Source organism: Athene cunicularia (assembly GCF_003259725.1).
Source record: "Athene cunicularia isolate RWA chromosome Z unlocalized genomic scaffold, athCun1 chrZ_part2, whole genome shotgun sequence".
NCBI lineage: Eukaryota > Metazoa > Chordata > Aves > Strigiformes > Strigidae > Athene > Athene cunicularia.
Window position 1 is genome coordinate 20,231,405 of NW_020799143.1, and position 22,280 is coordinate 20,253,684.

General features: G+C 40.2%; 1 protein-coding gene and 1 long non-coding RNA gene across 2 annotated transcripts in view; one reads left to right on the plus strand and one right to left on the minus strand.

Moving 5' to 3' along the window:
- Positions 1–59: 59 nt before the first annotated feature.
- LOC113490128 lies at positions 60–1,668 on the minus strand. The gene is made up of 2 exons (XR_003400157.1): positions 1,240–1,668; positions 60–925 (listed from the first exon to the last, which is right to left on the minus strand). It is a non-coding gene; the product is annotated as an uncharacterized LOC113490128 (long non-coding RNA).
- An 8,634-nt stretch (positions 1,669–10,302) lies between these two features.
- TJP2 (tight junction protein 2) overlaps positions 10,303–22,280 on the plus strand; it is a 56,950-nt gene continuing 44,972 nt past the window's right edge. Inside the window, exons 1-2 of the mRNA XM_026866052.1 lie at positions 10,303–10,537; positions 14,488–14,608. Of these exons, the coding sequence (XP_026721853.1) occupies positions 10,425–10,537; positions 14,488–14,608 (234 nt within the window). The 5' untranslated portion in view covers positions 10,303–10,424. The remainder of the gene's footprint in view (positions 10,538–14,487; positions 14,609–22,280) is intronic.

The window sequence follows — 22,280 nt, forward strand, 5'->3', positions numbered from 1 at the left end:
GGAGGCAGAAGAGGATGTTTTCCTGGGGATATAATCAACAGAACTATGAACAAATAAAAGTTTTTTAAACAATTATTAATGACAAATGTACTTTGGAGTTCAGGTTGAAGGAAGATAAGTTCAGATAAGGAAACAATAGATGTTTAAAACAAGCCATATAATGTTGCTGCTCTCTAATTTGCTGAATTGTTTTAAAAATTGTGTCATGGTAATAATGCTAAGTGAGCAGTATTACAATAAGTAATTTTGTAAGCGTTGTCAGTTTCCAGATGTAGGCTCTTCTGCTAGCCATCAATGTTCTCTACTGTTCTACTGAAAAAAAATAGGAATACATGAAATAAGTCAATAGTATTACTCCTCTTTACAACATTTTAAAACCATTGACCAAGCATCATAAGGTCACTGTTACAAAAGTAGCTTCAGGAAAAGGAAAACATTTAAAGAACAGACGAAGTTTTAAAACATTAATTAAGGAAACTGACACCCAGCACAGTGTAAACCAAATAATCTTGACACATACCTGGAAGTGTAGCTAAATTACCACTCATCACGCCTTGATTCTGTTTGAATGCAATACTGTATTTCATACTGATTGCTGGGTCTGTCTGTGGCTGACAGAAAATGTCAAGTTACTGATTTAGTGCTTTTGGTATTCTCCCCCCCCCCCCCCCCCCCCCGGGGTTTGCGGTTTGGGACTTCTAGACTGCAATGTTCACTTGAAGACTACAGTATGCACATGCATGTTAATTATTAACTATCGCTACAAGCAAGCTTTTTCAATAAAACGTCTGAATGCAGTTTTGTATCTGCTGTCAATGGAATAGGCTCTTTCGGTGCCTCCTTCCAAAGTCCAGCACCTTCATGAATAACACTGTTTGCCTTTTTAATCTCTGCATCAGGCATACTGCGCAACCATCAACTGCACCTCATGAGGAAGAAACCAGTATGAATTATAAATGCTGTGGAAAGCTAGAACATTTAGTACCCATTGAAAAATCATCTGCTGCTTCCCAGAAAACTTGTAAGTAGATATTGTTTCACAGGCCTGATACCAGGGAAATGTATACTGTTTGATTTTAGAGGGGTTTAATGCCCAGGAGAGCTGGTAAGGAATTCCTCGTGCCATTTAGTGCTCTACAGTGCCGAAGAAATACGACTCCACAGAATCCTGTAAAGGGTGTTTGGCCGTGCCTTTCTCATTTCGGCTGCAGGACATCCCTGACGCCGGAAAGCTGATACCTGTGGAATGCCAGCCTGAAGTGCTGTTCCCCTTCGTCAAATTAAGGTTTCGGGAACAGCATTCGTGCGACTTGTGGAGTGATGCTGCATGTTCTGGCCTGGAAATGGAGCTGCTCTGCCCTCTCCTAGTCTTGGGTGTTTCTCCTACGCGTGATAGTGTGAACACCCAGCTCCTCAGAGCTGCTGGGTGCCAGAGCACGCCAGTAAAGCGGTGGGAAGTTGGCCGTAGCCCTGCTGTGATGAAAGGCAGGAAAAAAGCAGATTCAGAAGCATACGTGAAGCACTGCACCGTGATTTTAAAGCTGTTTCAGAGGTCTTTCAGCTGGAAAAGTTTAGATGGGCGATGATCCCAAGTTCCTAACAAAACGTGGACGTAAGCGGAAGAAACACACAAATGCAGTGCTGGGTGACAGCAGCGGCGGCGACCGGGCTCGGGTCGGGGATCGGCTTTTCCCTAACGGGATTAAGCGGCTCTCCGTGACTTTTTCCGTGCTAAGTACTTTCTGGGAGAGCTGATACTGCGTGGGAAGTGGGAGAGATGTCACCGATGAATCAGGGGTTTTGTTTAGCCGTTTTTTTCCCCTCAGGAGGGGCGGGTCCCCCGGCGGGCGCTCGCCCCAGGCGATGGGGGCTCAGGTTGCCTTTGTTACAGGCAGAATTCCTGAAATCTTTATGTTGGCACATCCTGAGTGGATTCCAGCCGTGCCTTGGGCTTTGGCTAAGTGGGTCAGGGGAAGTTTCAAGTTAACAGTGAACTGTAAAACAAAGGAACAAGCAGTTCCAGGAGCCAAATGCCTGATTGCCCACTTGAAGTGCCTTGGCATCGGCCTTGTTTTTGCTGCTGGAGCCCCAGGTACAATTAGATTTGCATCGTGGAGTGTCAAGGTTGATCTACCAGTGGCATGCACGTGCTTTATTAAAGAACTCTGCCCTTACTTTTCCCCGACGTGCAATCTGTTTCCTCTGCGTATTTTTCCAGGGTGAAAAAGTACACGCTGCCTGAATATACTTGTGTAAGAGTTGTATACTCATCTTTCAGATTGGTTATCTGAAAACTTCCATAACTCCAATGTTGCTTTCTAATAATGACTCACTTAAAACACCTGAAATCTCTGAACAACCTGCTCCCTGGGTTCAATTTATAAACTGGTGTTGAATGCAACAGCTAGGACGGTATTTGAAAGCTCTCAGCCCCTCTGTGCTTCAACAGAGGCCACCAAAGGTCAGCTTTGTTTCAACTTTTGGAGGTAATGATCAAGGTGGGACAGTTTGAAACATATTAAAATGATTTACCTTTTCTTTTGCTCGGCAAAGTTTTGTTTTAAAGGTTTAGGATTGTGAATCAGCTGAGGCTCAAAGCAAGGAAAAGAAAAACATATGCTATGATCGATAAAAATGCTTCTTTTGTTTCTAAAGCATTCATAGTCTAAAGATCCATCTATAAGCTCTTCCAAGCAATGACCCTTCTTAGGATCCATGAGGTCTGCATGGCAAGAGTAAGGTACTGGAAAGCATGGGCAGTCTGCTTACATAAATTGATATTCGCTGATAGGCTGCTTGAGGAGACTGAGAAACACTTTGCATGTAGTAAGCATGTGCGTGCCATTTTGACATGGTCAGTAAGATTTATAATTAGAATAATAAGTTATAAAATTTATAATTAGTATAACCTAGCACTTGTGAGGACTTTGATCAGGCTTCTGTGGAAGCTTTCTGCATGTATTTGACTTTTAGGCGAGGGTATTGTTACAGTTGCTTCCAGACTGTTACATGCAAACATCATCTTCCACCCTAAACATTGCATTCAGGTAATGATAGTGACTTTCTCCCCTTTGCAAAAAGGAAATCACTCTGGATTAGAGAAACTGCTTCTAACTTTATGTTCTGCATTGCTCTGCATCACAGTATCAGTAACTGCTATTATGCTCGGTGCCACTACACTGGGTTTGTGTGTCTAAAGATGAGTGTTGGGAATTATGCAGTGGGGTTAGGATGAGCCCAATACTTTGCATGAACTATAATCTCAATAGAGCTCTTTAGAGTGAGGCATCAAAGTAATTAAGTATCTGATACTTTCTTGATTGCTTAATCCCCCCTTTCCTGGTTCAGTGTCTTCTAAGGACAACTAGGAAATCTTTCTTAGTGATTGAAAAAATGTTTAGGCACAGACACAGTTCACAAAATGGGATGTGTCGTACTTTTATAAAACCTAGATGCCTAAAAGCATCAGAAAGTTCCTGGATCCTGGTAATCCTCAACTGGGGATATTCCTGAACTACTTCAAAGCCGCATTTAAGAGCGAATTTAGATGGTTGCATTTATGTGTGTGTTTTAACTTATCAACATTGTCTCGAGAACTTCCTTGTAGGGTAAAGGAAATCTCGTGTTACAAGACTGTTCTCTTCTAATTGCTGGAATAATAGTATTTACATTCTCAAGATGATGTAGCTTTTGTCATGCCTTGGCTGCATCAGTTTCATCCTATTGTAGTAATCCTGGAACCAGTCATTCTAATAACAGGGGAAAGAAAGCACTGACATGGTGTAACAGCTGTGCCTTGTTGAGGTTAGAGACTTCCCTGGCTGGTTTATTTTCAGATGGGTATGAAAATACTCATTGTTGGGAAAAATAAATTTATTAAAACTCAACATCAACTGCATAAGGCCTGTGAACCTCAATTCCAAATTCCAGTGAATTTCTGTGAACTGTAGAAGACTCCTCAAAATTAGGGCAATCTGTGTGTAAAACAAATGTTTATGGCAGTAACGATATAGGGCATAATTTTTAGGCCTGTGTTCTAATACATGAATCTTGCCATAGTAAATAATGCAAATGACGCATTACCCTCAAAGACTGCAGTACCAAACTGGGTATGACTTACGGTTTTGCATGACCATGCTGACATACACATCAGTGCATGTCAGCTTTCACAGCTAAAGGTTTGGTTTCAGTCCTGTGACCAAATACGCTTTAAGTTGTTTGGGAATCCCCATAGAAGTACTCAGGTTTAATTTCTACACAGACTTTTCTCCCCGATGCTTTTGTCAAAATAGAGCTGTTCAACCACAGGGTGCTTTCCTCAATTATTTGAACCTGTCCTCTTCCTCAGAGCAGCACTGTGTTAAATCCTTGTGTCTGTTCCCTTGTAAAGTGTGCTTGCTTCTTATCCTCAGAGTCTTTGGAGCCTTCTGTTGCCCTTCAGTGGTCCTTCACCACTACCTGAAGAGGTAAATTATAATTTAGAACTTGCTGCAATAATTTATTTATTTTATCAAACAAAGCTTTAATTTAACAGTAGAGGGCTGAGGTTGTTTTTAACTTAAATATTGCATAATTAACATGGGTACTGACTGTAGTATGGGAATGAAACGGCTTCGTGCAGCAGCAAAGACCACTCCAGATCATTTCACAGCTTCAGCTATTAATATTTGGGTGGTTTTTTAGTTGCGTTGTTATTGTTGCTTTTTGGTTTTTTTTTTTTTTAATCAGATGTTTGCTTTTGAAAGTGCACACTGCTAAGGTGTATTGTAGATTTCTGTTTCAAATGAGAATGCAGACTGTGGCAACTCCTTTCTGTCCAGCATTAGATGACCCTTGCAGTTGTGAACATGTTTAGGATGTTTATGATCCAAGCCTAGAAATGACAGATTGAACTGTGGGAGCTCTGGTTTGGTGTCTTGTACAGCATCTACCCTAGTGTGCATTCATCAGCTGCAGGCTTTGTTTTTAGGAAACATGAGCTACCCAAGTCTTCCTGAATTTAGGTCAGCATTGTCATTGTGTATTTGAGTGTTGGAACCTCAGATAACCATGATTCCTAATCTAAGAAGAAAATGAAACTCATTAGTGCTGTATTTTCACATGTATAAGTGAAAATGACAAAAATACCATGTGATGCAGTAGTAGGGCCAGTAAGTACTGTGCAAGGAAAAATGTAAATCCCCTTTTGATAAGATTTTTCCCAATGCCTTCTCCCTTTCCATGCTTTTGTCTTTGCTTCTGTTTTGCACCAGAAATCCAGAACTGCTTTTGAGAAATTTATTCTTCTTTCTTAAAGGTATGTAGATTACCTTGGGTGTGGTCTGTATACATGTGAAATGTCAGATTAAGGATGTCTAGTTAAGTGTGGGTTTGTTTTTAATAAGCTAGGCATGAATTCAGATATTTTGGATCACTTCGCATTTTTACTCAGATTGGCTCAATAATACCTCTTCCAAAAGCTTTTTGTTGTCATTACTCTGGTATAACAAACTAATTCTTTAACATCAGCCTGCACTGTATTGATAAACTGAGCCTGAACTCAACAATGTTCAGCGTCATCTAAACCAACATTTCACCTATTTGTTCAAGCTATTTATTATTTGCTTTGTTAGCCTGTTTTTCTTGTTTTCTTTTTTTTTTTTTGTTAAGAGACATTAGAGAAAACCCGTAAATCTCTCTTGCACATCACTGTTAACAGCAAGGTTGTCTGTAGTCAGGCTTGCTCTCTCTATTCTTACATCTGCTTCATCATCTAGTTCTGCTTAATAGCCAGCAGATTTGACTGCTGGTGTCTCTAGCTTCCTTAGCACAACTTTGTATAAGCTGATTCTGAGAATCTCCAGGAACATATGGACTGTTCAGGCAAGGGATGATCTCTAAGAAAGGGCCAAAAGCAGCTGCAATCCATGAAGCTGTGTGAAAAGAAGTTTCCTGGTCCTAGTCCTCCTCTTGCCATGAAACCATTCCTTCCCCCAGTCTGATCCTTGATTCTCTTTATCTCTGTTTCAACAGACCAAGCTTTTACATATAGGTTGATTGTTTTTCAAGCTATTTCCTAGCTATATGGCCCAAACAAAACACATGTATATTCTGGAAGTTAACTATTGTCTATCATAGTTATTCTTGTCACCTGAGAAAAAAGCATGTAGGAAAAGACCTTAATTTCAAAAGGATTTTGTCTCTTCCTAAAGGTGGAAAGTAATTTGTGGATACATTGGGCAATGGTTGTCTCCTTTGTAGTTGGGTGTGAAGTGACTGAACATGTGATCATGCTTCTGTCATCATTTTACATGAAGTATGCTCTATATCTAATTAAGGGAGTGTGACTGTTTTCATCTGTCAAGGATTGGAGCAAAACGAAGCTTTCGCTTTGATCTCATAAATGTTTCTTTAATGTAGAAAACAGCTGCTCTCATTCTTTCCTCATTCCCAGAAATGCCTTATTTTCCAAACCATCCACTGCCATCGAGTGTACAGTTTTTACAGTGTGAATGAAAATAAGCAAACTTCAGAACTGCTTTTGCAAAAGTAATCTGTAGAATTTCAGCTGGATTGAAGTCACTGACCCATGACTGAAACATTGGTGTTTTGTTTTTTTTTCCTGTTTCAGCTCAGGAAGCACAGGGGGAAAAAAAAAAAAAAAAGAGTAGGGAACTTTGGAACAGATGAAGAAACGCTGCTGGTTTTTTTTTTTTATGGAGTCCTCTTTCCCTATAGCCAGTGTAGGTTGGTAAGGCTATGATAGGTGCTCCAAGCCTTTGGGTTGCCACTATATACTATATCAATTTATAGAAACGCATGTTACTGGATTTCTGCTATTTTGTAAACTGATTAATAATTAATGTGCGATATCCATAGGGAGAGGGTTAGCAGAGAATGCAAATACAATGAATAAACAATTAATCTTCTTAACTGAGCTGTAAGGTGGTTTCTTACTGTTATCTTTTTGGATTTGGCTGAGGAACGTAAGTTCCTGAAGTTGACACAAATATTTTTCTTAACAGATTAATTCTTAGCTTATGTTTGTTCACTTGTGTGTTCCCAGTTAGGAAAATTGCAGTGTGTTCTTTCCAATAAAACTTGGTGTTTGTTCTTCCTGAAAAAAAAATACAAAGGCAGGAGAAGGGAAGTGGATGATAACTCCCCAACAGGAAACAATAGATGAAGGTATGTTTTAGACCTTTTGTTTGCTCTGCAAAAGCCATCCTTGACTAACAATGGATGTACTAGCAGCTTGGAATTTCTGTTTTCAAATGAAGTTGATAAAGTGTGAGTCAGTCTTAGTCCCTCTGGATACCCAGAGATTTCATGAACCATTTAGCCAAAAGCAGTACTTGGGACTAACTTCTGCTTATTGTGTGAGCTTGGCTTCTCTGTGTACAAGGCTATTTGTGGGGCACCTGTTCCAATCAGAATTGATTGGATTTGCCCAAAGAGACAAAAGATGGACCAGAGCTGCACGAAATGCTTTTTAGACTTTGCATAAGACTGTGGCTTTGAAAAGTACTTTGGGGAAGTTTTTGTAAGAACTGTTTCTTAGATCTGTAAGGGGAAAACTTAGACTTTAAAAAGTGTTTTGAGGAGGGGGACACACAGAAAAGTACCAAAACTTCATAGAAGAAATTGTAGTCATACTGATGTTGCTAACAAAATTTGACTTTGAGGAAAGACTGGATTTTATCAAAATGTGTCTGCATTTAAATAAAATTGAATATTGTCGTGGACTACTACAGTCAGAAGATTCTTAAATACTGGAATAGTCAAAAAAAGCCCATTTCCTGTCTTTTGTTTTCTTGGTCAGTATGGCCTTTGCAATAGAGTTGCCAGAGCTATCAGAAGTTAGAATGCATGTAGGCTTAATGATGCTAGCTATGCTTGCAGACTTCTAGTAGTATTTTGCTTTCGTAAGCTTCTGTTGTTGTCTGAGCTCAGAGGGCATCTGAGCACCACACGGTCACCCACTTCCCCCTTCCCTCCCCCCAGGTCTGGGGAGGAAGAAGGCAAAAATCTTGGGAATTTAGATAAGGACAGGGAGGGATGACCTCATCCATTAAGGCACAGGCAAAAGACAGGCTCATTAGGGGACGAAAAAAAGAACATAAATTTAATACAGACAATAACAACATGTGACAGACAGAGTAGGACCATGAGAAGCGTTACTATGTCTTGAAAACACCTTTCCCCATCCCTCCCTTCTTCCTGGGCTCAGCTCTGTTCACAGTTTTTCTGCCTTCTCCCTCCCAAGCAGTGCAGAGGGCAGGGAATGGGGCATGCAGTCAGCCCCATTGCTGCTTCCACCTTGGGGATTGGGGTGGAACTCCTGGCATTCCTTCCATTCAGCGCAGTCCCCCTCTCACGGGAGACAGTCCCCCACAAACCATCTCCGACATGAGTCACTCCCAGGGGTGTGTGGGTCACCCCCACGTGTGGCAATCCTCCCAGTGCTGAACTGCAACAGCGGGGGCTTCTTCCCACAGGGTCCCGGCCTTCTTTGGGCACAGCCACCTGTCCTGGCGTGGGCCCTCCACAGGCCACAAATCAGCATCTGCTCCACTGTAGACCCCCATGGGTGGCAGGGGATACAGGGGAGCCTCTGCTCCTGCACACCTCCCCCCTTCTTCCTCTGTTTTCCCACTGACTTCTGTGTTCACAGAGGTGTCCTTCTCACAACTTCGACTTTTCCCTTGTTTCCCTTCTTATATACATTATCACAGAGTCACAGCCGCCGTTGCTAACTGGCTTGGCCTTGGTGCAGAGGCGGGCCTGGCTGGGAGCCAGGGGAGCTTTGAGAAGCTTCTCACAGGAGACCACCGCTGTAGCCCCTTCCCCTGCTACCAAAAAACCCTGCCACTCACTCAAACCAAGGCAGCTTCTTAATACTTTGTATACCGATGTTTGAAGTTGAAGTGCTTTTTTGTTCGACCTGGAGAAGTAATTACTGGCTTAATTTAATTTCTGTTTTTAATATATCTTAATGAGTCACAAATTTTCAGACTGGATATTGCTTGCATATGAGCATGCAACTAGGTAGGTGAAAACTAAATCTTTTCCTCTGACAGATGTTTGTGGTGGTATTACCTGAATCTAAAAGATGTTTGATTTTATTTTGCTCTTTCAAGATAAATTCCATGGATTACTATTTAGTAATAACTTGAGGTAGTTCAGTGTATGCATGTGTTAACATAAACTACAAATGTGAGTCAATATTAAACATCAAATAAAGGTAACACAGAATTGTAAGTAATGTAGGACCCAGCAATGGTTATAAAAATCTTGTTGTTAAGACTGGGATATTTTACAGTATAAATAATGAAAACTAGTGGTTTTCATCTTAGCATCTAAATAAATAACATGCAATGAAAGGTCACCCCAACAGAAATATAGACATGTCTAATAATACTCCAGAATAACTAAAATGTGCAGTTTACAGAGGGGGTTGTGGCTGAAGACCAGTCTTCCTATCCCATCTGTTCTTTTTACATTTTTATCTAAATTACTGCATAAGTACTTAAGACTGATCTATTATATAATTATATATAAAACATTCGTATCTTACTTAGGATCTAGGTAGCATTACAACAACACTTCCTTAGGCTTTTTGCAATCAAGTACGTCTTTCTTAATACTGCAATTTGTCAGTACTGCAGCATTTCCAAAATGTCACTGTTGCTTCAACATGCGTATCTGTCTCCACCTTTGTGTTAGTACCTGAGGTGTTTGGCACGCATAGTTACTTACCTCATGGCTAGACCAATTTTGACGTGAAAAGTGGCTCATGGCATTGTGTGAGGCATGTTTGAATGACTAGTAGATATCATAATGTGACTCTCTAGCTTTCTTAATTCTGTACAAGCCAGAATTAAGAAAGAATATTTCCTCATGACTCTTCTGTACATATCAGATAAATCCCTTGTAATACTTCCAATGCACAGAGCTTTCTGGTGCCAAGGAGGAAAGTTGAAGCAAAAGCTATTTTGGTCAGTCACAGTGTCTAAAACAGTCTCAAGTTTTCTGTGCAGATCTCTCCTATTCCGTGGATGGATTTGACAGAGAAGTTACCTAGTGCTCCATTAGTACTTGAAAGATTATAGACAGCAGAGATTTAGCAAAGGATTAGTCAATTGTAGAGTGTGCATTATCCATCCAGGCTTAGAACCATGATTGTCTCTTCAATCGTTTTCATTAGTGTCTTATTCAAAGATCGAATTATGTAACAATGACGTTTCTGGGGAATCTGGTAGGAGTTTTGCTTTGGTTTTTCTCTTCTGATAACTCTTCAAGCCTGGGAGAGGGGGAGAAAGCATTATTACACTTCAAACTTGAAGCATGTTTTAAAAAACAGCAGTTCAGTTGAGGCATGACTTCAGTTGCAGCATCTGCATTTGAATGATAACTTACTGTGGTGGAACTCTTGAGAGGGCAGGATGCGGTACAAGAAATACATAACTATTTTAGAAGCAGCTATAGGTATTACTCCCCTTAACAAGAGGGAACTGCTTCCTGAGGGTAGACATGCAAATCTGTGGCAACATCCAGGGTAAGTGTTAAAAAGCAGTCAGTGAGTAACTGTGGGAAAACCTGTGCTTAGTTTGTTCATGCCATTTTAAAACTTCATATCAGAAAAAAAGGAAAATCATTCATAAAACAGGTAATTTTTTTTTTTTTTGTACCTTCTAAACGGTGTGTCTTCTCCAGTTGTGGTTAAACTTTGTGGTTTCATTAGAAATTTCTGTATACTTCTTGTCCTTGGCTAGTAGAAGGTATTATTTCTAAATTAGGAGTTTGCTGAAGAGCAGAAAGAATAAACAGGTGTATACTCATCAGAATGAAAATGAAATGGTCGTTTTGTGTTTATTGCTTACTACTAGCCTGATGTGTACATATGTGCATTCCCCCTCTCTCCCATTAAAAATGTACATATTTTAATTTTATTCATGACAGAACTAGCATCTTCTGGAAAGTGGAAAAGAAAAATACTTTCCATGGTGTGTGCAGCTTTCTTTCTCTGCTAGGAAGCAAGAGTTCATCATATTTAGGAATAATGTCTCTTTAAAAGAAAGTTGTAATTATTAGAAGTCAGTTAAGGCTATCAATGTTTGAAATGTGAAATACAGTGCATTCTCATTTTGTTAAAAACAATCCAGGGTGATTTCTTGTACCACATAACTTGAGTATTAGGCTTTGGAAAATTCTTTCTGTTCATAACTGTATCCCTCAAAAATCTAACAGTGTGTATGAAAGGGGATTGTCATTCTTTCCCACCTTCCTCTGTACAAGTAGCATCAATCGATGGGGTGTTTCAGCCATCCTAATCTGTTGTATTTTTGTTATACGTTATAATGCTGTTACCTCATTTCAGATATTGCACAGGAATGCAAGATGGGACAGGCTTTTGTTCAAGAGCAGTTAATATGTTTCTACTGTTTTGGAATAATTTTGTGTAAGCAAGACTTTGAAGAAAAGCTTGAAGTAAAACTGTGATTGTTTGACTATAACTGAACTTAGATTTGTCCTGTGATTTTTCCACAAGAGCATTTCCTCTAATGATGATAGCAACAGTAAACCAAATTAAAGTCTAGTGTACCGTATTATTCTTTTTTTTTTTTTAATTGTATCACCAAACCCACAAAATCTAGCCTAGAAAATACACTGATGCCAACAGTTTCCAGCCTCTTACAACACAAGTATTCTTCAAGTTGGTATTGTGTTAGTGATTGTAGGGCTTTTTACTAAAAATCTGCCTATTAAAAGGGGTTCTTAGCACAATGTATTTGGATACAGGACAGTGGAGTGTCCTAGACTGTGACTTCCTTTGATTGTTTCATCTAAGTTACCTACATGCCAATTCTTTTTGAATTTTGCAGCCACTCTTTACATGTCGATAAAATGGTATGTGATTGCTCTTGATACTTTGAGGAGCTGGATTGGAAAGTAATGGCACATTCTTGCAGAATTCCTCTTTGTTTTCAAGCAGATTTGTTTGGCCACAGCTTGAAACAAGCCATCTAAAACCGAAACTTGCTAACTAATCCATTATTCTTTGTTTTGTAACTGCGACTGCTTGACTTTCATCTACTACTGACCGTTAGTATCAAAGTGCAAAAGACACTACCCTGCTAATATTTGTTTTTATTTCCAGCATTCTTAATAGGGCATCGCCCTCCTTTCAGGGAGAGGTTTAGTTAATGCAATTGTTGTACACACTTGGAATTCAAAACTGGTTAAGATGTATTTGGCTTATGTTTGGATTTGCCATTCCAACAGTTTCATAAAAGCAGAAAAGCTGTTGTCATTGGACTGTAATAAGGATCCCTTTTATGTTTTGATTAAAACTTTAAGGGAACTAAAGGTTAGTAACCAACAATTGTGACAAAGTAAACTGAGTTGAAGAAAAGAGCACTGTTCTTATTGTAGCTGCAGACTGCTTATTCTAGTCAATGGAATAAGAAAATTTAACGCATGTTGGTAAATCAGCTTATCACTCAACTTCTAGAGGTACCCTGTCTTATATAAGAATGGTGGGTTTAAAATGTGTGTGTGTAGGGGGGAAAAAAAAAACCAACCCACCATGAGACAGTTTCCAAAACCTAATAATGTATGTAGGATATAGAGGTCCTCACCTGTCATCTCCTCACTACACAAATTCAAGTGCATTGCTTAACTCAAATACTTCCTTTATTTCTCTTAATCATCTCCTGAAATAAAAATACCATTAGAGTGTGATGTCAGTTTCAGTGCTGTCAGTTTAAAGTTGTGAAAATCCTGATTAAAAACCCAAACTAAGGCACAAAAGAAAGCAGAAAAGGCAAGTACGTTTTTTTTGCCAAGGTATTAATTTACATTTATGTATCAAAGGCATTGTAAAGTATGTTCTTCTACCTCAATTTTTGCTTGGAATACTGGTGTGATTTCTGTGACCGATCAATTTTTACAACTTTTGCCATCTTCATGCAGAGGCAAAATGATGACAGCAATGGTAGTTTGGGTTTAGCTTGCTTGTGAGCTTTCCTGCAGCCTCCAGAATAGTATAGTGCACAGCCTAGAACAGTAAAGCTGATGTTTGTTTGTAACTTACAGCATAGCTGCTGCTGCTCTTTGGTGATCACAGAAACTCTTCTTAAGTTTTGTTCTGCGACTTCCACAATCATGCCTTGATTTAAAACAGTCTATTACTTTTAGAAAGATGGTTTTATACTGGAAGAATCAACAGAGAGGGAAAAGGACCTTCTAGTTTCACAATGTGATGTCTGGCAGGTGCTTGCATTTTTGAAGTTTTTTAGAAGCTAATCTGAGACCAAATGTATTTTCAAGATATCTTAAAAGTTTTAAGTTTGCTTTTTTGAACCTGGGACCTTGTTATGGTTGAGCTCAGGAAAAAGTGTGTGCCACACAGAGGACACATCAATAAAATATGGGGTAGACTTGTAGATAATTGGGGAAGTTCTGCAGAATTCTGTCAGTATCTCTTTCTCACTGCTCTCTAAAAATATCTAATGGAATACTGACCAGAATAAAAAATGCCACATATACATTGTAGAGGAAAAAAAAAAAAACAAACCAAAAACCAACAAAACAAACCCAAACCTGTTACAGGTATGGGTAAGATACTCTTCTTGGGAAGTCTGGCAATATCCTTCTTTAAAGATGGAACACTTAGCAAAGATGCTCTTTGGGAAGAACTAAGATGATCAAGATGTGTGGTGGTTTTCTTTTAAAAACAAAACCCACAAACAAACCCTAACCACTGGCTTCTGTTTCTATTTCTGTCAAAAGTTCCTCCTTTATCTTAGTTAAATCATACATTTTTTTGTTTTCCTACACAGGATAATCAAGGACTAAGGTAAGGGGTGGGAGGGAGGAGGACCTCTCTGACAAAGGTGCTGAAACAAAGCTAGTATACCACTTGTGCAGAAGAGGGCTAGCTGAGGCCTGTTGAGCAGGAGGAGCAGAAAATTACATTGGGAATTGTTTCTTTTCTATCATTTGGCAACATGAGTTGTTAAGTTACAGATTTAGATCACTGGAGCACATGTATCTGTTCTCATTGAGATTATGCTCAAGATACGATGCTTTTACTAGTTTAGTGTTGTACAGTTTGTGTGACCTGTGCTATCAAACTAAGACTAAACTAAAAAAACCCAGATGCCTTGTGGAGGGGACCCGTGCATCGAAGGGGGAATATAAGCATGCTTCCTGCCTATACCCTATTTTGTTTGCAAAAATGCATTGTTGCTTTGTCCGTAGGCTTGCATGGATGCCTGGTGATGGACAACACTTGAATGGAAGTTTGCGGTGTTGCTGCAAGTGTGAATATTGCCCAGTATCTCCTTTATTCAAGCACTATTTTCACCTGATTGCCAGGGAAGCTAAAGCATGCCAACTAACCAAGGAAATAAATTTTACATTTTCTTTAAAACTTCAGTGTCCCAGGCTCCACAGTCACTCTTTTGTGATTACACATAACTTAAATGAAACTTTGTTTTTCAGGGAGCAAACTACTCCACTGCCATCTCCTTGTGAGTGGGACTGGGAGCACAGCTGTACATCAAGCCTAAAGCATATCAGAACAAGTAGACAGAGGCACTCAAAAATCACCATTCCTCACAAGGTACTAGTCAAGTTTGCGTTGGTTAGAACTGGCCATTAGTTTAAAACAATAGATTCTTGTCATGTGCTAGCTATAATGTTCATTTTGAGCTATGCTTTTAAAAGTTTTTAAGAAACTGTACTTAATGGAATAGTAGGTTAAAACTGGAACTAGTTCTTTTGGATTCCTCAAGCAATTTAGAATGATCATTTGCTGAAAGCTTGATGATGTGCAGCAGGCCTGCAGAATAGGAGAGACCTCTGCAATGAACTCAATATTTTGCTAGTTATGCGAATAATAATGCACAAGCCTGTACAAGTTCACCTCTTACTTAAACATGGGTAAAGAATGGATTTAATCTATGGTGATGTCTTCAGCAAATATAAATACTTAGTGTGAATCTGGGAATAAATAAATTACTTTAAGCATGGAGGGTAAAATTAATGGCAATTGCTTAGTGACTCACTAGAATCCTGGGAAACAGAATAGCCACACATAGAGAGACTTGTTTTGCTACATATTTTCTTACAATACATCATAAAGGTAAATATAATCTTTTTGGCATCTTAACCTTGCTTTTGAAACCCTTTCTCAAGTGCTTCCAGAGAGAATATAAAATGCATCCTTTTATGTGTCGATCAAACATGCTTGGCAGGTTACAGTTTAGGAGAACAAAAGGTTTTTATGCTGGTGTGTTGCAAAACTCTGACATCTTTTATTCTTGAGAGATTAATAACTATTGTTGCTTTGGTAATTTACTTGCAAATGTGGATATCGTTTGTCCTGTCTTTCTGATTTATTATATACTTAACCAAAGCTACTCATCCTTTAGTTTAATTTTCTGGCAGTGAGGGGAGAGGATGCTAGTTAATAAGGCTCTAAAGACATGATAGAAAAGAAAAAAAAAAAAAAAGGCATTATATAAAATAACAAGCAAGCCCTGTTCACTTAGGGCACTGTGCAGGGGAAAATGGGATATCAGAAAATCAGTGAAGCATAGCTAAGCAGAAATGTCTCAGCTGAGGTCTCCAGCAGACCCTAGCAATCTACTCAAAATAAAACACTTTCAAGGATATAGTATGGTGTGGATACTTAGTGAAAGAAATTCCAGAACCATGTATCCACTAGAGAAAGATGACTCAGAAGCTGTGTCTAGCCACCTTGACTGTGGGCTCCCAGAAGTTGTGGAACTGGCAAGTAAATGACTGGACTGGCTGTGTCCATCTCTGATGACTGTTCTCACTATTCTGCCTTGGACTCTCTCTCACCAGCTCATTTTAGTTCTTCCTGAAAAACAGCACCCAGAAGTGAGCTTAGTACCTTAGCTGAGACCTTGCTGTTAGTGAATAGGGCTGCAGAACTGTTTTGTTTCTTAATGAGCTCGTCAGCAGGAGGTTTGCCAGTATAAATAGGATGGGGAGGGGCAGAGCTTTGAAGCATAGTTTTAGGGCTCTAAAGGACTAACTTGGCTGGAAAACTGCTGTCTGGAGCTTTGTTTTTTAAATTCACCTCTGTATCAGAAAAAAAATTAACAAAGTTTTGTGTATGTTACATCTTGTGCATTCTGCATATTCTTTTGCTTGTTCTTGATAAATATAATGGAATGGGATGCTTTTCTGTACTGTGTTGTTTTAATTTAGTTGAACCGCAACAGGTGATTACCATGGTAGTCTCTGATGTTGTAGGGCTTGACTTCTAGTGAGGGAAGGCAGATAAATTGCTGAAAGCAGAGAATTGTTTCACAGCCTTGCAAGGAATAATCAAGAAGCACGGAGAAGAGAGGAAGGAAATGAGATGTGAGCAAAATGAATGTTCAAACAGAATGTGCTCAATGTGGTGGTGCCTTCTGTTTAAAATGACCAAGTTGGGCGTGGGGAAGAGATTTCTTTTCAGGTGTTGATACGCACTTCTTTATGGTGTTTGAGGAGAAAAACAGTACAAAGTTGTGTGGTTTTGTCTGTTTAAACTACTTTGTTATTTCATTCTCTAGAATCAACAGTACTAACTTTTTTAGCCTCTTAATAGAGGTTAAACTGCTTATGCCAAGGAAAGTGACTTTAATTTGCCTGGTCTGTAGAGGGGGGTGTGTGTGTGTGTGTGTGTGTGTGTGTGTGTGTGTGTTCAGGTAGAGTTACTGTTAAGTCCCTGTTTCTCTCTTTAGCAGTAAGTCACACTATTTAATTTGCTTGCCATAGGACTTTAATTTCAAGACACTGCAGTTTAGTTTAAAACATTGTACAGATGAAAATGTGTTTAGAATAAATACTGTTTTTTTCATTCTTCCCACTGTCATTCTTTATTGGCCGTTATTAAACACCTCTGCATATTCTCATGCTGCTTTTCATCTGTGAAATGTGCTATACATTTATATTTTCTAATTTGCATATTCTTTGCAAGGATGTAGCAACAAACAAAACAAGCAGTCTTCTGCTGGTTTTAGCAGAATAAACCTGTAATGTGAGATCTAGGAGAACTGATGACTAATATTTCAAAACTGTTGAAAAAAATATGCTAAATTACTGTATACTGTTAATATCTAGTGTTGTTCCTAGTTGTTCAGCATATAACATCATTTGTAACAGTAAATTTTTCTTTCATTTTTTGTGAACTTGAAACTGAGTTTAATATCGACTTAGAACAGTGCTGCTTCTTGCTTTAAATCAGTATCTACATCTTTTAGATTTTTTTTTCTTTTTATTTGAAGTATCCAGGTAAATCTGTATGTCTTAAAATAAAAATTCCTTATAACATCAAAGTAGGTGGCCAGGTGAGCCACAGAGGATTTTGTACTGTTGATTACCCCAGAAAAAGTATGTATGAAGTGTGGGATGCCGTTTATGTTGGGCTCTGTGTTTCTTCCAGGGACATCTGTGCTTTCTAAAATAACAGCCTTAGAATTGCTGCTTTGAAAGCTGAAGAGTGTGTATACCTGTACAACCTTACACTAGACCCAAGGTGGCCAATGTACAAGACTCTTCAAGCTGTGTGCCAAAATCATTATGCTGCATAATCACAAGCTGTACTTTAGAAGTGAAGACAAGGGGCAGGATAATGAACATGTCATTCTCCTTTAAGCTGGCATTTAAGTCATGCTGTAACCCAGGAATGATAGGGTAATTAAGGTGGAAGGGGACCTCAGGAAGTTTCTAACCCAGCCTCTTGCCTAAAGCAAGGTCAGCTGTGAGATCAGAACACATTGCTTGGGGCTTTACCTAACTGAGCTTTGAAAACCTCCAAGGGCAGAGATGGTACAGCCTCTCTGTGCCCTGGGTCCATGTCTTGGCTGCCCTCATGGGGAAATTTTTTTCTTACATCCATCTGAACCTCTCTTGTTTGAACTTTTGACCATCGTCTCCTATCCTGCCACCACATACCACGTGCTGTTAAGAACTCCTCAGCCTCCTCCCACCAGTATCAACGGGCTGGGGTTAGGTGTCCTGAAGCCATCCTTCCTCCAGGCTGAATAAGCCCAACTGCCATAGCCTCCTCTACAAGGGCCAGTGCTTCAGCACCCACCATCTTGGTAGCCCTCAATTGGATTCACTTCTACATGTGATAACAAGTGCTGAGATAGTATTCATGACTTCTCCAGTCCCTCCAAGATAAAGTTTATTGTGCCATACATGTGACCTAACTCCATTCTAGAGCTGCATATTTGAACCATATGTAGGTCCTGAGCAGTTTGAGAGTCAGAGGTCAGCTACCTACACATCCTCTAATCCCGAAGGTTGAATCTGCTAGGGCCCAGTTTACTCTATATAAAGTAGTGGACATAATTGGATTTATGAATCATTTACGTAGGACTGGGCTGACTGATTTGTGTGATTTTTGCAGGCTGATGACAAACAGCAGCTTGAAGAGATTGCCTGGAAGGAAAGGGGGAAAGGCTGTTTGGCAGCATGGTATTTTTAGAAACTTCTACAGTGCCTTTCATCACAGGATCATGAACACTTGCTTAAAACCAAAGCAAAACTGACATCTCTGTTCAGACAGTTAAACAGCTGGGCTACCAGGCTACATTCCCAGTATCTCTTGCTGAAATCAGTTCCCAGTTCTTTTAAGGAGGTTGCCTGTTTGTCATGATGTCTTGCAACACCACTAAGTGTTGAACATTTAAAAAAAAAAAAAAAAAAAAAAAAAAAAAAAAAAAAAAAAAAAAAAAAAAGAAAATAAAAAGAACTGATAGTCAGAGGGGCCAGTTAAAAGGCTTGATGGTGGGGAGGAAGTGGAGAGAACCTGAATCAGAACATGGTAACTGCTCTTGGTTGCTGCAGACAAGTTGTTGAATAGCCTTACTTGGTTGGCAGGAGTAACTGTGAGAGGCAATTGCTTGTTTTAAATTTGCATCCTGTAGTGTAGTGTAGTGTTAAATGGGTGTTCCCTCTGCTGATGCTGGAAGCAGCACAACTGCTTCATTCACAGTGGCATTAGATAATTTATGGAATACATCTTAGGTTTTGCATGACTCAAGCTACAGCAAGTGATCTCTTTAAATTAGTGCTACACAGACTCAGTAGATTCAGTCTGATTGTAGGCAAAGAATGTGTGCCTTGATTACTTAAACTGAAAATCTCAATGGGAAATGTGGTCACTAAAAGATTTTTGCATATTTCTCATAGAGTTAATAGACCAGTTAATCTTTTCATGGAAGTTAATTTTAAAATCTCTACACACCTACATAAGATTTTATTAAATCCCCTGCACATGATACTGCTTTTTACAGTTATTGCATATGCAGAATAGCTAGTCCTAAGCACTGCGGAGGACAGAGCTGCATGCTTAGAGCCCAATTTGTGTATTTTGACATGGTGTTGGTACCCAGCCTTTACTCTTCATGATGCAGTATCCCTTCCAGGACTGACTACAACTTGTACCTGCACCTCCTGTTTTAAAGGGAGACAATGAGTGACAGGTGTGTGCAGCCATGCCCCCAAATGCTCTAAAGTGCACAGAGACCTGCATAGACAACTGACTATGTTGCTGGGTCTCCTGCCCCTCTTCTGCTTGTGCTGTTGTCCCAGGTTAGTTTTGGCTAGTTTGTAGTATTTTGTATAGTCAGTTGTGATCCACAATGCCTTCATTGTCTTGTGACATTTAAGAGAAGCTGAGTCAGGAGGAGAAGTTATATCTAATCATACACTTAAAGATGTGCTTCTTTGAGCTGCAGTTTATGGGTTGGTTTTGTTTTTCTTTGGCTTACAAGGGAAGAGAATGGGGGTGCTGTCCTCCCATGGAATTGCTCTTAGGTGAACTGGGTATTTTGAGTACCTGTTATCCCTTTTCCTGCCACAGGTGGCAGGAACTTGGGGTGCTGGAGGAGTTCCTGCAGGTCTTGGCACTGGTTAGACTGCTGTCTTGTATACTTCCATTTGTGGTTTAGGTGGCATCATCCTCCCCTTGAAAGGCCTACCTGTCTATCCACCCTGGTAGGATAGCTCAGTCAAGAGGCAGGAAGGTCTGAAAGTCTGTTCTGTGCAGTTGAATTGCAAGGTGGTAACTTGTAAATTATTACATTGATAATTACATCAGTCATGAAAACAGTATGGGCATCTGGGCACTTGGCCAGGCTGTAGTGTGAATATGAGCACTAGAGGTCACTTACTAGCCTGCAGATGTGAGCAGTAAGGTGTGATTTATCTGCCCATTGTGGCAGAGTAGCTGTTTGGTTTGAGAAAAGAAATAAAGCTGGAAAAAATGTGTCCCCTGTACTCTTACAAGTGAGAAATCTTATGGACAAACGTGGCAAGTATGTTAATAAGCCCGAATGGATTGTTTTCCATCTGTTCTTGCAGGAAACTGAATGGAGACAAACTGATAGGCCATTCCCAGGTGATGATTTGTGGTAAGGGATTGAAAACCAGCCTATTTTGCTTGCATAACTGTGGTCAGTTCCTGCATCTGTGTTGCACTTACCTCAGGCTAGCTAAGTGTGTTAACCTTGATTGCCTCCCTACAGCTCAGGGAAGTATAGCCTGATAACTGCCCTATTAGTGATACATCTCCTGGCTTTGATAAACCACAAAACATGCCAAAAGGAGTCTTAAGGCCAAGCCCCACCTTTTGTCTGGAACAAGAAGTAATCTTCCTTGGCCTGGGACAGGATGGGCAGATGCTTACATTGCTCTGACTGGCACTGCTGGCACTCCCCAACAGGCCGTGTCTAGTGGGGAATCGAGTGTTAGCGCTGCATCTTCTGCCAGAGTCTTTGTGGAGGGAGGCAGCTGCAGGAGGCTGGTGCTCTACTTTGTGCTGTCACAAACTTGATAAATGTGTCAAGAATCTGCAGTCATGGGTATCTAGTGGCTTGTCCTTTCCTTGTCCCAGTTTATGTCTGCCAACTGCTTCCTTTGAAAAGGTATATTGCTATCTGGCTAAATACAATATTGACCTTGCATCTAAAACTACATAGTTGTCTGCAGCAAAATACTACCATATCCTATGAAAGTGAAAGCTGGCTCATGTTGTCTTCATCTTGTTTTGACATTTCAGGGAGGTAAGTATTGGACAGTGGATTTCTCTGCTGATGCCGTGGCATAATGTCATATGCCGAGGTTGCCAGCCAGTGGTAGCTCTTTGGAAAGTTGCCTCCAGATTGCAGAGATGTGCAGAAGAGCTCAGTGGTGTGGAGACTGTGTTTTGCCTTGCCCTGCTGGGTCACATGGAGAAATTCTTGATGCCAGATGACATCAGAGAACCCCATGTGAGGAGCCTGGACCCTCCCCCATTTTTTCAAGTGGTCTTTGGTTGTATACCAGTCTGCTAGTGTTGCAACAGAAGTGGGATGGTATCACTTGTAAAACTGAGAGGAGGAACCAGATGAAAGAAGAGCAAAGTTCATGCTTCATCATTTTTCTGCCTTTTTCTCTGCAAATCTGAGGGTAGGCTATACAAAGTAATATGCTGTTTGCATTCTTTTTGTAAAGCGTTGGCTTAAGAAAGCTCTTCCTTTACAGTTTGTCCTCATTCTTAAATTGTTCCTTCCAAGAGTTGATTCAAGTATTGACTCATCCACCTGAAATAATACAACTCCAGGAAGACAGTAGCACTGTGAAGGAAGTATTTTATTTATAAATGTGTGGTTGAACTTCTGCCTGTCTTCTCCTCCTTAGTGCTTTTAGTGACCAGACATTTCTACAAGCTCCTGAGAATAATGTTACCTTGAAACCATACTTTTTAAAAATACATAATTACAGCCTTAGCACCAAGCAATCCAGAATTAGTAGCAGCAGTGTTGACTTTTCAGACCAACGTGGAAGGGCTCTTAGTGGTGGGAGGGAAACCTGACTGAGGCTGCAGACTTGGGGAAGCCAATCCATGTTCTCTTAAAACGACCCAAACGGAAAAGATAGAAATGGCTGGTGCATTTCTTTCTGACAGAACCAGGCTGTGGATGCTGCCCAGAAGCCTCATGTTAGAAATGCTGCCCGGGCTTGGACCACAGGCCTCATGTCTGCCATTTACCCGGTGACTGGCGTCAGCTACTGGCCACTGCCAAGGGCAAGAATACAAGAAATATTTTGTAAATGGAGAATAACAATTCTTTTCTTCCCAAGGAGAATGAAAATGTTTCTTCTCCTCCCCGGGGCGTTGGCAGGCGTGATTGGCTGGCGGCGGCGGGCGGCCGGGCCCCGGCAGTTACAAAGTCGCTCTGTGGCGGGCTCCTCAGTGCCGGCTTTGTCCCCGGCGGGCTCCC